General features: G+C 37.6%; 1 protein-coding gene across 1 annotated transcript in view; it reads left to right on the top strand.

Moving 5' to 3' along the window:
• The window catches only part of DROSHA (drosha ribonuclease III), a 105,720-nt gene that overhangs the window by 43,627 nt on the left and 44,979 nt on the right, over positions 1 to 17,114 (top strand). The window contains exons 17-21 of the mRNA XM_070940765.1: positions 1,899 to 2,006; positions 3,906 to 4,044; positions 4,554 to 4,614; positions 8,417 to 8,476; positions 14,871 to 14,970. Coding sequence (XP_070796866.1) covers positions 1,899 to 2,006; positions 3,906 to 4,044; positions 4,554 to 4,614; positions 8,417 to 8,476; positions 14,871 to 14,970 — 468 coding nt within the window. The remainder of the gene's footprint in view (positions 1 to 1,898; positions 2,007 to 3,905; positions 4,045 to 4,553; positions 4,615 to 8,416; positions 8,477 to 14,870; positions 14,971 to 17,114) is intronic.

Genomic DNA, 17,114 nt, shown 5'->3' on the forward strand with positions numbered 1-17,114 from the left:
TAGCTTTTGTTTTTGTGGAATAAATGTTCTAATGCAAAATCCATGTCAAACAGCATTTTTCTTTCTTTTAGCACTTACATTGTTCATGGCCTTGAAATCCTTTGCAGCTTATCCACTGAAATGTTCTTGTTCTTTTTATTGTGAAGGACAGCAACATACCAAATGGCAATGGATCTGCTCTATTGCAGAATCCATGGTTTTCGAGAGAAAACTAGATAAAATATACCCATATAATATATTCATATATTCCCCCAAGATGTCAAAGGAGACGGAGTATCTTTACATGTATGTGTGTGTGTGTGTCTCTCTATTGTATGTGTATCTATTATCTATGTGTATCATACTGATATCTATGCTGTTTTCTGCCAGATTAAAAAGCGATTGGATGCAATTAAGTGTGTAGTGAGACTGTGAGCACGAGCACATTACAGAGTAGTTGAAAGTTATTGGTGTAGTATTTTTCTTTCTTGCCCAGTGGAATAGATTGGTTCAGGATTAGAGTTTCAATTTAATAAATTTGAAATGTCCCTGTGTTCAACATGCTGCTAACAAAATACCTGCGGCATGGTCCCTGGGCATGATGGTTGCAGAGTTTTCACAGTAAGGATTTCAGTAAATAACATACTGCTTTTCATTTTCACTGGCCCATGGACAGACAGCACAACAAGGCAAATGAAGAATGTAGGGGTTTAAACATATGAGCTGCATCTCAAAAGCTCTTCTCTCCCCACCTTGCTAGTTCTCCTGAGAACCTCCATGGAAAGGCACTGAAGAGATCCTCTCTGCTCTACAGTGGATTGCTCCTTGTAAATGAGTAATTCCTGGTGTTGTCCAAACTCCAACTTGGCCTGGGTTCTAGATTGCTTGAATGATGAAGGTCTTGACCAACTTCTGATTAATATCTTCTGAAAACTGCTATTGCTTCCCCCTTCTTTTCTCCTCAAAGCTAAACATTCTCAGTTCCTTTTATCTCTTCTCATAAGACTTTCCAGACCTCCTAATCAATTTATTGTTGTATTTTTATGTTCCAGTTTGTCTGAATACTTTTTAAAGAATTTGACACAGTATTCAATAAGGCGGTCTCACTAATACAGACTACTGCTTCCCTTGATTTACAAGTCCTATGTTTGTTAATTATCCAAAATATTATTTGCTATGATGAGTATGTGTATATGTATAAAAACATTTAGTTTAACAGTCAGTGATGTTCTGTTTTCCTCCTTTCTAAACCTGTGTGCCTATCAGTTCTGGTTTCCATAAACCAGAACTGGTTAATGGAAAACTCGCATTGTCATGGTGTCATCACGTGAGGTATCATGACTTTTTCCCCCTTCACTGAACTGGATGTAGGTGTGGCCGACACATGATGCACCCGACCCCGCAGGCTGCGAGTTTGACAACCCTGCGTTAGAGCAATACACAAAAGCTTTAGAGTTCCACTCAAGTGGCTGTTATCCCAATTAAATCATGGATATACTGTATGATTTAGATAAATTCTATACTTCATCATTTTTATCTTCTGTAAAAGTGGGGGGGGGGAGAGTGAATTAAAAATAACATTTTATTGGACAGCTCTGAGAATTGATTGTTACACTTTGAATTTAATTTAAGCAGATAAAGAGGTAAGCAATGAACTCCCATATCTAAGATTGATCTGTACCCACTAATTTACTAGATAATGTAAAAACTTAGTTCTCCTTGCTTTATCACACACATATCCCTTATGCAGCATGGGTAAAATGTATTGCTTTCTTTCAAAGCCTTTGTAAAAATTATGGAAGTGCTTATAATAGCTGCAGTGTATATTATGAATGTAAAGTAGTGGCTAAAAGCAGTGTTTAAGGATCTTGTTGTGTTCAAGGATTTTCTAGCATGAATTGTGATGATTCTTTCTCTAGCATGCCATGATGCTTCCTGTCCTAACACACCACATCCGTTACCATCAGTGTTTGATGCATTTGGACAGACTAATAGGCTACACTTTTAACGACCGGTGTTTATTGCAGGTGAGCTCATGTTGACAATCATATACTTCAATAGGACTACTGTACTAAGTTGGGATAAAATGAAGAGAACAGGAAAGAAATGTATTGGTATACATTTTATACCAATATATGTCTTATTGCTGTTTAAATCCATTTGCGCAAATACGAGTGCCCTCCAAATGTGTGGCCTGTTTTTTGCAAAAATGGGGTGCACAGAGGGTTTGAGAGGCCTGCAGAGTGGTCCTGGGGGCCAGGGAGGGCAAAAACCGGACACGTGGAGCAGTGGTGGGTTGCTACCAGTTCTCCCCGGTCCCGGAGAGCCGGTAGTGGAAGTCTTCATAGGAGAACGAACCGGTTCTCTCTGAATGTCATTTGGGCCCCTAGCCCCCGTGCTATACCTACCTTTATTTCGTTTGTTTTTCGGTCAGCTGTAAGGCACGGTAGAGGGGATTGCCATGTCTCAACTATTTTTTTTCTCAATGCGCTTGTGTGAAGCGCAGGTTTCGCATTTTGCGGTGATCGCATGCAAAGCGCGTGCGCGATGCAAACCGGTGGTAAAACTGATTAGAACCCATCACTGATGTGGAGGCCAAAAACTATTTTTTTTCTTGTTTTCGTCTTCAAAATCTTGGTGCGTCTTATACTCCAGTGCGTCTTATAGTCTGAAAAATATGGTTCTTTCCCCAGAAATATGTCTGGTCCTCTCCTTCCATTTTCAAAGGCAATTAAAATAATTTTTTTCCACTGTGCTTTCGACCAGTATTGATAATGGGTCTGCAAAGAGTTTGTTATTTTAATGATCACCTCATTATTTTATTCTGTTTAATTCTACTTTGTGGTTCATCGTCTACTGACATAATTGATCACAATGTTTACAAATATTGCAAAATGAACAAAGAAGTACATAAATATCCTGGTGATGATGAAACACAATGTAACATAAAATATAAGAAGCTCTTGGGCTGAATACCTAAACGTAAGCCCAGGCATCTGAAAGGAAGCTTACTGGGCACAGTGGGGCTTCCTTCTGAATTGTCATGCATAGCATTTCACAGATACTATCATACTTGAACTCTTTACAAAAAACAGAAACTAAAACCAGAGTTAGATTCAGCAATTAGATTCTCACAGCAGAATTACACTGTATTATAATTATACATTTAACATAGTATATTTGCCTGTAAGATTATCATATCAAATAATGAGGGTTTGTTACACAGGAAGAGAGAAATGTGCTTTTAATACCTATATATCACTAGCTTTCTTTTGTCAGGATTGGGGAGGGCAGATAAGAATTTCTTTCACCTAGCTAGATAAAACACTTCCAACAACATTTGGAAAACCACAAATGGCTCACTCCTGACACTAAACCTACCGTATTTCTCAGAGTATAAGATGCACCTTTTTCTCCAAAAAAAGAAGGTGAAAATCTGGGTGCGTCTTATACTCTGAATATAGCCCCGCCCAGCTTCTCAAACGGAGGTTTCAGAGGCTGAAAAAAGCATCAGAAATGAAGCTTCAGAAAAGAAGCCCCCAAACAGAGCTTCAGAGGCTTTTTTTTCGGAAGCTCTGTTTCGGAAGCTTTCAGAGGCAGAAAAGAAAGTTTTTTTCTGAAATGGAGTTTCAGAAGTTTCAAAGGCAGAAAAAAAAGCAAGGCACAGAGCTCACAACCAAGGAACCTGTTGCTAAAATTCACCTCTGGGAACAGCTGATTGGGGGTATTCTGGGAGGCTGATCCACCTGCCAATCAACTTTTTTCTTATTTTCCTCTCCAAAAACTAAGGTGCGTCTTATATTCCGGTGCGTCTTATACTCCGAAAAATACGGTAGTTAAATTTCCCTGGGGTTTCACTGAACATTAGAACTTGAATGAACATTGTTTGTTGTGTTTCAGTTTGATTTTGGAATTCTGCTTTTTAGCTTGCTATGACTCACCCAAGCCATCATTTGAACTTTGGAATGAATCCAGACCATGCCAGAAATTCCTTATCAAATTGTGGGATTCGGCAACCCAAATATGGGGATAGGAAAGTTCACCATATGCATATGAGGAAGAAAGGTCAGTGTGATTGTCTTTCCTGTTGCCATTTCCTCCTCTGATGTGAGCATCGAAGTTGCTTGCAAGAGTTCTTCATTTGAACCTTTTTAAAAAGCAAGTTGGAGAAGCAAAACATTTATTGTTTCTTCATAAATATCCCCCCTGTAATTATCAGACTACAGTGGTACCTTGGTACTCAACTGTTTTGAAACTCACCAAATTTGGTACTCAACGCATTTTGACACGGAAATTTTGTCCTGGTACTCATCATTTGTTTGGTACTCAACACACAAGCTAGCTAGAATTTGTCGATGTTGGTGGCTTTGTGACTCGCTACATTATTTCTTATAGGAAAAATTCATTCGATACTCATCATTTTTGGCACTGATTGAACCTCCCAGAACCAATTAACAATGAGTATTGAGGTACCACTGTATATTAGACCAGAGGAAATTATTTTACCAGACTGAAAGGAAGCTACAATATTGAATATATGAATACATTTTTAAATGTGATATTGTATTTTACAGGCATAAATACTTTGATCAATATTATGTCACGTCTTGGTCAAGATGATCCAACTCCTTCCAGGTATGTGTATAAACATTTTTTCCCCTACTGGGCATAAGAAAGATGCATTACAAGTGTCTCGCAGTGATATTCACATTATGTAATGCCTGCATTAACTCTTTGATGTGAACAAGTCTCCAGAATTTCAGTTGAATTAATAGGAACATGGTGCGTTTACAAGGAGAGAGCACATGGTATAAAACGCTGGAGAAGATACAGGTTCACAAATGCAGAAGGATAGCTGGTTCCGTACAAACTAAGATTTGCAACTCAGCTTCAAGTAAAATCTACCAAGAGCTAGTTTGTGATTTATTTCTTGACTGCTTGTTGGCTTTATTATTGTTAGTTGATCCTAAAAAGCAGAAACTATCCACCACTTCAATATTTTCATTGTCAATTCTAATATTTTGTACTGTTTCAAATATTCAAAGTACATCAAAATTTCTGGCTAATGGCCCTAGTCCTGAAGCCCAACCATCATTTAATAAGTAATACTATGTTCTCAACTGCTGAGAAATTCTGGTCTGAGAGCAGTGGTGGGTTGCTACCAGTTCGCCCCAGTTTGGGCGAACCGGTAGTAGCGGCAGTGGGAGGCTCCACCCACCTGCCTGGACATCATCAAATACGCTCTGCGCATGCGCAGAAGTGAGCGAACCGGTAGCAAAGGTAAGTAAAACCCACCACTGTCTGAGAGGTCTAACTAGGCAGGGCTATCGGCTATGTGACGTTTACAGCTGGCGAGAGAGAGGAAAGAATGAACTCTAGTTGAAATATGCAGTCCTGAAGGTGCCAAGCCACATATGGCTCTATGAATCAAAATTATCCCTTTGAATTGTAACTAGAAATCTGTTGGTAACCAATATGGGGTAGAACCGCATAGGTGTAATGCGAACATAATACTCCCACCATTTTGGCCTTCTGGAAGGATATCAAACTCTGCTTTGCTGTTGGCCTGGGGCCCCGAAGTGAGCATTCACTGCTGGAGGTGGTTGATGGGGTAAGAAATGTTACCCTCATCGTATCTGTCTCTTGGTTCTGGTTTCAGTATAGTTTTAAAATCATAATCCATGCAGTTCTAATGTTTAAATATTTAAATAATTTTTACTTATGGTGTTTTTTAACTTGTAAGCTTATAGGGGAAGTGAGCGGCATAATGAATGAATGAAAAAATAGAATAAAATAAAATAAATAATAACATAAAATAAATAAAATAAATAAAATAAATAAAATATAAAATAAATAAATAAATAAATAAATAAATAAATAAATAAATAAATAAAATAAAATAAAATAAAATAAAATAAAATAAAATAAAATAAAATAAAATAAAATAAAATAAAATAAAATAAAATAAGATAATAAAATAAAATAGTGACTAGCACCAGTCAATACATGGAACACTGCTTTTAGCCAATTGTGTTTTTGAGATGGACTTCAAAGGAGTTCCATGTTCACTGTCAAACTAAAGGTCATCAGTCAGTATAGCCGGGTGGTCCTGCTGTAGAATGATGCTCCTGGACCTTCTTTTCTTATGACTTACGGGGCTAGAGGATATTCCAGTGCTGATATATTCCGTGGGAAATTTCTATTTCAGGCAGGCCTGACAATTTCAAAGTTATATGGAGTTTGCTTTTTATTCTAAATAATTAAGATAGCAAAGCACATTACAATTTCATATTATTTCTTTATTGCCTATTTTTTCCAATATTCCGATAAAGATATTTTTCTTCAGATCAGTTTTTACTTTTTTTAAATGTCGTTAGTTTTCTTCATATGCTCAAACTTCATAAAGTATAATAGATTTCTCATAAAGTATTATAGCCCAAATACTTGTGCAGACCAATCATATCCATATAGCATAGGAACATTTTCCAGAAATGTTTATAATTCAGAATTTAATGGGAACCCTGCCTTTCAGTTCATGTGGAGAGCTGAATTTTATAGATTGTGTATCTATATCTGACAATACTGTGCAATTACAGCAGTGTCATATATACTACTGTGGAGTTATTTTGATGATGTTTGTTCTCTTTTTTCTCCACAGAAAATTACAGTATATTTATATCAAATCTTTATTCCCTCCCCTCATTCTTAATTAAATTCAATCTGTACTTAATTACTTTTAATCTTTCTCTGTATGTGTGTGGGGGGGGGGGAGAGAAAGAAAGAGATCTGGTATGTGTAACATACAAGTGAGATGTATACTATAAATAGGTGTTCCATCCAAATCTTAATGTAGGGCCCTGGCTGTGCTTAAACTGTGACATTTAAGACTGAATTCTTACATACGGTCTGCAAAGTATTGATACTAATCATGGGGCAGGGTAATCTTTTGAAATCCTACCTCAGATTTTTTTTTTTTTAAATCTACTTAGTTGCATTGGAAACTACCATACATTGAATCCAAATAGTGATCCATTTAGACTTGTTTCATTGACAATATCTGGCAGTGGATTTGGGGCAGCGCTTTTCATGAAAAACTCTGTTCTGTGATCCTTCATTAAACTTCCCTGTCTTGAATGCCACCAGGAACGATCATCATCTTTCTCTCAAAACGATGATGCCAGAAGATCTAGATTGAATTTTTGATTTATTTATTTTTCACATGCCTTTCCCCAGCTCCATGTGTTATTTTTCATATGACCATCTTGGGTCTACATATTTCAGCTGGTTTTGCTAGTTAATTGTGGGTACCAGAAGCTACTCACCTGCTACCCAAAGAATCTTATAGTGAAGTAGCAGAAAGCTGGACCTACAGTATATGTGTTTATTGCAGTAAAAACAGGATGTGTGTTTATTATCTCTACCCTCAAGCCATGATGCCACTTTTGGAATCTGATGGAAGAAGTAATCCCAGTTTGCAAGTGATAGCCTAGTTATCTGTCTAGCCGCATCAGAAGTTTAAAAATATATTATTACTATGAATTGACCATAATTTTTCCCCGATTACCATAATTGAATTTCTGATCACCAATGGCAATCTTTTTTGGGGGCGGGGGAGGGGGAGAAATATCTCCCAGTCCTGCTTCAGTATTTTGTTTTCCTGCACAATAATCTTTAGAGGTCTGTTGATCTCTTTGGCTGTAGGTCTGACTATTTCCTTCTTGTTCAAAAGGCAAGGATACTTCTAAGAACTGTGCAAGCATCTATGTAGAAATGTAGGGAAAGCTTCCTTCCTTTCAGGTCGTTGGGCCCATCTATTTCAATACTGCATTTTCTACACAGCCCAGCGACTATTTCCAAAGTCTCAGGCAGTAGTTTTTTTCTAGAGAGAAATGCTAAGGATTGAATATGTAATGTTTTGCATGCAAAGCATGTAGTCCCCTTGTAAACTGTAATCCTGCTTGTACCTAGAGAATAAAACCGCTAAAGAAGACGAAGGGTCAGGCTCGCTATTATAGCTGTTTCAAGAAACGGCGCGCTCCCTGCGAGGTGCTTTTCTTTTTCGTGTGCCTGGCACCAAGAGTCTATAGATAGCCTAGGGGGAGGCATTTCTTTTAAATCATTGACAGGCATAACAGCACACGGAAAAGTCCCTCGCAGCAGGCTTTTGCACGTCATTATCCTCTCTTTTACTAATCAGTCAACACAAAATTATAATCTGCCTTATTACCTTTCAGGCCGCCTGTGGCTTTTGTATGGCGGAGGAGAAGCCCAGATATTCACTGTTGTGCATCGGGAATTCAGCATTCCGAAAGAAAAACTGCAGGAGGCTAACTTTTTCTGCTTATTGCCCAAAGAAGTGATGGGTAGCTGTTTTCTATCAGCAGTGTCACTTAAGGGTGCAAGAATCACTCTTAATCGTCTTTGCATTCCTTTGCAGGATTAACCACAACGAACGCTTGGAATTTTTGGGAGATGCTGTGGTTGAGTTTTTAACTAGGTAAGTGTTTGAGTTCAGGTCCGACACCTGGTTCTGCCAGGTAATAAATCATCCTTTTCTCATCTCTTAACCCCATTTAGTCACTTTCTTTTTTTTAATTTGATTTATATGCCTGAGAACAGAAAGGCAGCCCTCAAAAGGTGCTGTACAGCAACAAATTCTACCATACCTTTTTGTGTTGGTTGTGGGAGACTTGGAATATAACTAACTAAATTAGAAGGGGAAATGTGGTCCAACCCTGTTTTTAAACCTATACAATACAGTGGCCAGTGATTTTTTTTTTGGTATGATTTCATCATTTTTAACAAGAAAACTTATCGACCTCCAAATCTGTACCTTTTTCAAAATTATGCAGTATTTCTGATGTGCCAAGCACTTAATTGTGCATATGCCTTTTGGCATATTTTGAGTTGAGTTTACGTATTTTGAGTATTGTCATTTTCCCTTAGAGATAGGAAACGGAAACTGTTACACAGGGATTTGCCTAGCATTATTTCTGCCCTGCCCCACCCTTTCATTGATTGAAGCACCAAGTGCATTTTCCCTCAACTTGTCTAATGAACCAAGTGTCTCCAAATCTAGTTGGGCCTATATTCTGAATTGACCTAGGTCTCTGTCTAAATACTGACACAAATACTATACTTGTCAACTGTTGGAATTTTGTTAGGATGATCCAGCAAATAGTTGAATTAAAAAGTAGGCTTCCCTTAAATATCCTGACTGTTTCAAGGAACGATCATAGAAAGAATTGGATTCATTTTAAAAGGTACCCAAAAGTTGGTTTTCTTTTATAAAGAGAGGGAAGATCTGATGCTAAAATACAACCATGTTAGTACCACTTTATAATGCCTTGGTAAGACCAACTTGGACTATCCAGTTTCGGTCGCCACGATACAAAAAGGATGTTGAGACTCGAGAAGAGTGCAGAGGAACAAAGATGATTAGGGACTGGAGACTAAAACATATAAGAAAAACAGTTGGGGGATTGGTTATGTCTAGTTTAATGAAAAGAAGGATTAGGGGTGATATGGCAATATCTAAGGGACTGCTATAAAGAAGAGGGGGTCAACCAGTGGTGAAATTCATTTTTTTTCCCTACTGGTTCTGTGGATGTGGCTTGGTGGGTGTGGCTTGGCAGTCATGTGACTGGGTGGGCGTGGCTTGGTATCATGTGACTGGCTGGGTGCAACTGGGTCATGTGACCGGGAATACCAACTATCACATTTTACACAAAAAAAAACACAATAGCTACATAACTGACTCACACACAATGCAAAAGCAGCTGGACTTCACACAAAATGGTCCCTGCAACAAGCAGAAACCTCACAGAGTCACAGAGAGCTTAAAAAGTAAAAAAAAAAAAAAAAAAAAAACATCGTGCGTCACAGCTGATTGTCAGAACCTTTTTTTTTTTACTTTTTTTTTACTTTTTTTAAAAAAAAAATTAAGCATTTTTTTTACTACCTATTGCCTGAGCCGGTAGTAAAAAAAAATGCTTAATTTTTTTTTTTTAAAAAGTTCAAATTATCAGCTGTACCGCATGATTGTCAGAACTTTTTTTTACTTTTTAAAGCATTTTTTTACTACCGATTCAGGCGGACCAGTGGCATTTTCACTACCGGTTCCAGTGAACCGCCCTGAACCGGTAGCATTTTACCCCTGGAGTCAACCTATTGTTCAAAGTACTTGAGGGCAGGACAAGAAGCAATGGATGGAAACTAATCAAGGAGAAAACGAACCTTGAACTAAGGAGAAAATTTCCTGACAGTTAGAACAATTAATCAGTGGAATGACTTGCTTCCAGATGTTATGGGTGCTCCAACACTGGTTTTAAGAAGAGATTGGACAACCATTTGTCAAAATGGTAGAGGGCTTCCTGCCTGAGCAAGGGATCAGATTAGAAGACCTCTAAGGTCCCTTCCAACTCTGTTATTTTGTCATTTAGACATGATACTAAGCCCAAATTATAACTGAGCCAAGCCTTCCACTCATATTGCTGTTATTTCCTTAGTGGCTGGAATAACACAGGTAAAATGAAGATCCTTTATTATCTCCTGGCCTTCATGCATTTCTTTTTTTTCTTTTTAAAAATATTTTTAAAATATCTCCTTTCTCTTCCAGTCTCCTTAAACTAGTAACCTACAATTGGAGATTAGTGCCTGTTTTTGAAATGCCTAAAGCTGAAGAGTATTAGAAGACTCAAGAAGTCTACTTATTATCCCAATGGGATACTTCCCAAGTATTGGGTTTTTGCCTTGCCCCTTTTTTATTGGCTCATTTCTTCCATCCATTAGCTTCAGAGTAATTGCTATGTTACGTTTTTTGGATGTTACTATAGAGGAGAATAAGAGAAGTCCATAGATATTTCTGAAGTTTAACACCATATTTGGACCCAAAAGCATACTAGAGTGAAGTAAAAGGCTCATATTTTTGTTCCATTAAATGTAATTTAGAATTCCTCACAACTGTTCTGAGCAGTGGCTAGTTTAGGACCAAAATGCTTCTAAGTTTATAGCCACCAAATAAAAGATATACATCTTTTTGAGATGGGTTTCCTCATCTTGTCATAGTACTCCTTGATCTTTCTGCCTATAATTTCAAGCATGATGTGAGTTTCCAAGTAAATCTCGAAACATTTCTTCCCTTTCAAAGTCTGTTATTCATTAATCCTGACCTCATAAAGGCAAGCTTGGCATTCTGCCTTTTTAGGAGCAGGCAATCACATACATATATTCACAGTTTTTTTAAAAAAATAAATCACTAAGATCACTAAGTTCCTTCCAGTTAATGGATGATCACTCAATCATTTTGGCTTTGTATGTTTTTCAAAGTACTGAAAAATGACCAAAAAAAAAAAAAAATCCCCATAAAATTGACTTTTCATAGCTTAGTGAAAACAGCAGCCATTTTCTTGATAAGTGTTATTTGTGAGAGAAGGCACTATAAAAAAAATAAAAACCTGAGGTAACAGCTTTCAAAACCAATTTCAGATCTCAGCTGTGTTAGGAAAAGTAGTTGTTTTATTTAAAGAGAGACTCTAAAAATATTGCAGAATTACAGATAAAGGAGAAAAAAACCTGCCATTATCAATACCTTCTAACAACTACTTTGAAGGAGTATAGTTTGGAGCTTTTTTTTTTTTTTTTTTGTATTAAATTTAAAAAAAAAATCCTAAAAATAATATATTTTGAATGACAGCTGATTTATGTCATGCCATCACATATTGCTATGTTGTACTATTTTGGATTACAGAGTACTTTTTTTTTCATTTGTTTTCTTGAGATTTGAAAATCGGCACGGTGAACATGTAACTTCTTCTAATGTCATTTCTGTGAATCACATACAGTAGAATCCTTACCACAACGTTTCTGAGATCAAAAACACAGTCTGATGCCTATTTACTGAAGAGGAAGATCAGACAGGCAAACACCGGAAAACATCTCTGGCCCGAGGGAATTTAATCTGCAAAAGATCTTCCCATCACACTGCAAACTCACAGTTAAATTCTTTTCATAAGCATCTCCTTGCCTCTCAGCAAGGGAATCTGTCCTCTCACCAAAGTCCCACTGCTTCACAACAATGTTACTCTGATGCTACCAGTCCTGGGCTACAAATATCAGTCAATCATGGCACAACAGCATAGAGATGCAGAAAACTATCGAGTGACTACAAGTTCCTCAGGACTTTTTTTTTTTTTTTTTTTTTTTTTTGGTCAAAAGATAAGACTGCTTACTTTGGACTTTCCACAGCTGACACAAATCCTCCAAATCTACTCTAAAAGCATGAAGCTTGAATCTGTAAAATTATTTGAGAAACGGGTCTTATCCTCCTTAGATACAGTCATTCTTTTGAGCAACCTTGCTTAGGTTCACACTGTAGATTTATTAGGTTAAATATACTCCCAGATAAATCTCCACATAATGAGATTGAATTCAGGGCCATTTACTTTGAAGGAACCGTGGCTAGGCCATGTCTCTGAAATTCTACATTTTCATCCGATCATTTCTATAAAAACATGCAAAGAGGATGAATAAATGTTTTAAAGTCAGTTTTTTCCAGGAATTAATGTATGAATGAGGTTAGTGATGCGCTTATAGAATCAATTTTATCTGTTTCTTTTAACATTTATTTCTCTCTATTCTTTTTTTAAAGAAGCTTTTAGTACCTTGCAGAATTGTTCTAAAACTAAACTCCTGAATTTAATGAGAGCCACAATACATCATGGAACTTGTTATTTGGTCTTTCTTTCTTTCTTTCTTTCTTTCTTTCTTTCTTTCTTTCTTTCTTTCTTTCTTTCTTTCTTTCTTTCCTCCTTTCTTTCCTCCTTCCTTCCTTCCTTGCCTTGCCTTGCTTTCCCTATCCCTATCCCTATCCCTATCCTTATCCTAATCCTTATCCTTATCCTTATTCTCCTTTCTTTCCCTCCATCCCTCAATAGATTCATATTTTATTGACGGTACAAAGTATGAAAAAGTAAGCAGAGAAACCCTTGTTCTTATTTTACTGGAATAAGCGGTATGAAAGCTACTTCCCTGTGGCTTCTTCTACTCCAGGAGTGTCAAACTTGTGTCGTCACGGCATCATCATGTGATGTATCAGGACTTTTTCCCCCTTTGCTAAACTGGGTGTGGGCGTGGCCAGCAGGTGGCGCATCTGGCTCGCAGGCTGCGAGTTTGACAGCCTTGTTCTACTTCAGTAATTGGATGAAAACACCAAATGTATGACCTGTTTTTCTACTCAAACAGGAAGAGAGAAGGAGCAGGAATTAAATAACATTGATCATGGCATCCTTCTGGATTGGTTGCAAGGATTAGATGTGGGCAGCAAGGTGCTGTGCTGGTTTTTCAAGGCTGCTTCCAGTCAATGTTTATAGAGGAAGAAAGGTCAGCTAGTGGCCTCTGCTGTAGACTCGGTGCTCTTCTCTCTTTTTTTATTGGCTACATGAAGTTACTAAGTGAAGCTATTCATTGATTCAGGGAGGGCTATCATAAATATGCAGATAATATCCTATTATATATCTCTGCTCTGGACCATCCAAGTGATACTATAGAAGTCCTGCTTGGTGTCTGAAAGCTGGAGCCTGGATGAAGAACAACAGGCCTCAGCTCAATCTTAGTAAAATCAAATAGCTTTGTGTTTTGGCACCCCTGGTTCTATGGAACTTCCCTGTCTTGTTCTAGATGGGGTTGCTCCGCCTGGGCAGAACCTCTGTGCCATATGAGGGTCCTTCTGGACTCACAGCTCCTGCTTGATGAGCAGGTGGCAGCCATGGCAAGGAGGTCTTTTTGCACAGTTTGGTATTGTATTCCTGTTGCAGCCATTCCTGGACTGGAGGAGGGGGTGTTCACAGTCACCCATGCGCTAGTCCTAAATGGATTACTGCAAAGTGGTCTACATGGGGCTGGACTTGAAGAGGATTTGGAAGCTTCACCTGGTGCTGGTCATTTGGCATGTGTGACACGTCTGCTCTGTGCGCTGCAATTCAAGGCACTGTTAGTTAGCTTCAAAGATCTTCACAGGTTGGGGCTGGGTTACTTATAGAAATATCTCTCTTCAGGTCTACCCATCCTGTTATATCTGGTAGGAAAGGCCTGCTTCAATTCCCATTTGCAAGAACTTTCCTGCTGTGGTGCCCACCTCTGGAATCTCACCTACCAGAAATTAGCTTTGCTGTGATCCTTCTGATCTTTTATAAGGCACTTATTTACCACTGAGTTGGGGCCCTGATAGTAAGGGTGGGCCCCTGTCATGGCTTGTTTGAATGGCTGAGAGTCTTCTTGATCGCTATTTTTATGATATTTCACTGCTTTTTAACTCTGGGTGATTTTTTTTTCTTTCTTTTTTTTTTAATTTTCAGAAAACCTTTATTAAAATTTAAAATATTAAAATACTAATACAAATATGTCTGTAACAAAAATACATCCATGATAGTTATACAATTCAATGTCGTTCCAACAGTACATAACTCTTAACTCTATTCATATATTCTCAGATACTCCTTGATCAAATATATGTAAACACAATTTATGTCTTATTTTGATCTATATATTTCCTATTTTTATTTTCTATCCATTGATACCAGTTTTCCCAGGTTTGAGTGTGCAGAAATGGACAAACTTACTATAGAATTAAATAACATGGATGATTTTGTTTCTTATTCTCTTTTAGTTGTGATCATTAAGAGACATATATATGAGATGGGTGATTGTAAATTTACTAAATAAATAAATTAGAAAAGAATTGCATCACAGAGGTCTCTTTCATATGATGCCTGCCCATCCTTGTTTTTTTTTTAAAAAAAAACTATTGTCAATAAAACCTTTATTCTACTATACTCAAGGCTGGTAGAGTTTAGGAATGCACACTACTATGTGATTTTTATCTTTATTTCCAGTGTCCATCTGTACTATTTGTTCCCAAGCTTGGAGGAAGGAGGATTAGCAACATACCGTACTGCCATTGTTCAGAATCAACATCTTGCAATGCTGGCTAAGGTATATATGGTTATTATTGCATCTTGGTTTGTGATAACTATAATGTCTGGCTGATACAGGTTGATTCATCCCATCCCTTGCCCTTTTGCAAAGTCTTTGTATGTAACAACTTGCCTCCAGAAGTTATGAATGCTCCAACACTGGAAGTTTTTAAGAAGTGATTGGACAACCAGTTGTCAAAATGGTGTAGGGTTTCCTGCCTGAGCAGGGGGTTGGACTAGAAGACCTCCAAGGTTCCTTCCAACTCTGCTATTCTGTTATTCTCTTCTGTTATTCAGATTAGCTTTTGAGTTTTCAGGTTTTGAAAGTGGCCTAAAGCTGGTGCTGCTCAAGGGTTCAAATCATGAGACTCAATCTCTAATATTACTGCAAAGGTTTAGTTAGCTATAGGGGCAGAAAGGAGATATTGTGGAAATCTTGCAGTGATCATAAGGAGCTTGAAATATTCTGCATGTTGTTAAAATAAATAGGAATTTATGGAAAGAACTCAATTGCAGGTGAGCCTTTCAGTTTATGACTCAAAACATAAAATCTGATTCCTCCTAATATCTTGGTCCCAACTTACGGAATCTCCTGATTAGCCATTGCTTGTGATTCTAAAATCTTAAGATAACTGGAAGACATCAAGGTGTGTTCCGAACCAATACGTTGCAGGAATAGCATTGACCTCTTTTGTACACAAGTCATATTTTTATAACCTGGTCTATCAACCTGTTGAAAGGACCTTAATAATTTCCATTATGTCTATGGAACGTGATTGTGAATGAAGGTGTGTCTTTGCTAAGAAATGACTGAAAGTGATGGGTATTCGGTTTTCATCACAAATTCTTAAGACTAAATTATGTTCTTGGGAATTGGTAAAATATTTCCATAATGAAATGTTGGAATGCAAAACCTACTCTAAATGGATCAAATTGAAAAGGTCAGAACTGCCAAAGTGAGTTTGAGCAACTATGCGGTTACCCTATTGATGACATGGTCTGATATTTCAGCCTTCAGAAGAGGCACTTGAAAGCTCTTAGTTGGGATGCTAAAATATAAAGTTGGGTTTGGTAATTCACATATAACTCTGACCCAACTGACTCAACTTAAAACAGAATAGAAAAAAGAAAATAATATGTCCTTTACTAGTTATTTGTAATCAGCTGGCCTGTTTATTGATAGTATGCTTTAAGGAACTTTAGACTTCTTGATGCTCTCTGATCTTGGTTGTTCTCTACAGATGCTTCATTGCCTTCTAAGTAACATCATCAGTGCTAGTCATGATGTTATCTAGTTTGATAATGAAACATCTGCAAGCAAACAATCAAGCTCAGAGAGCACCAAGGACTCCGCAATTCAACCCTGAGTTCTTCTATTAAGGAACATTGTTTCTTTTGTGTTTGTGTATATAATTTTATATATTATACACTAGTAAAGGTAAAGTTCCCCTCACACATATATGCTAGTTGTTCCCGACTCTAGGGGTCGGTGCTTATCTCTGTTTCAAAGCCAAAGAGCCAGCACTGTCCAAAGACGTCTCTGTGGTCACGGAACGCTGTTACCTTCCCACCAAAGGTGGTCCCTATTTTTCTACTTGCGTTTTTTACGTGCTTTCGAACTGCTAGGTTGGCAGAAGCTGGGACAAATAATGGGAGCTCACCCCGTTATGCGGCACTAGGGATTCGAACTGTTGAATTACCAACCTTTTGATCGACAAGGTCAGCGTCTTAGCCACTGAGCCACCACATCACTCATTATATACTATAGATAGTAGTATATTTTATCACAATATATTTTATTATAGTTTTTTTTTTGTTTTGTTACATTGGTATTCCTCTCAACTCCATTAATGGCCTTCATTAGCAGTTCCTTCTAGCCTGGCCCATTGCAGATTCCCCAAGTGGCCCCAAGTTTTATTGCCCAGATGGAATTGACTATGTAAGATGGGATATTGGGGTGATTGACATGGGTTTATAAAGTTGCCGGAGGCTTTTATAAAGAGCCCCTGAAAATTTAGTAAGTTTTTTCACTATAACTACAAGAGAAGCTAGTGAATGGGCCTCAGAATGGCAAATGGAGTTCAGTGTAAGCAAGCAAAAAGAAATTTATGTTGGTGCCCAAGAATATCCAAATTTCACACATATATTAGTGGGAGCTGAGAT

The sequence above is a fragment of the Pituophis catenifer genome, unplaced genomic scaffold (assembly GCF_029215685.1).
Source record: "Pituophis catenifer annectens isolate HBS135680 unplaced genomic scaffold, rPitCat1.0.hap2 SCAF_3, whole genome shotgun sequence".
In the NCBI taxonomy this organism is placed as follows: Eukaryota; Metazoa; Chordata; class Lepidosauria; order Squamata; family Colubridae; genus Pituophis; species Pituophis catenifer.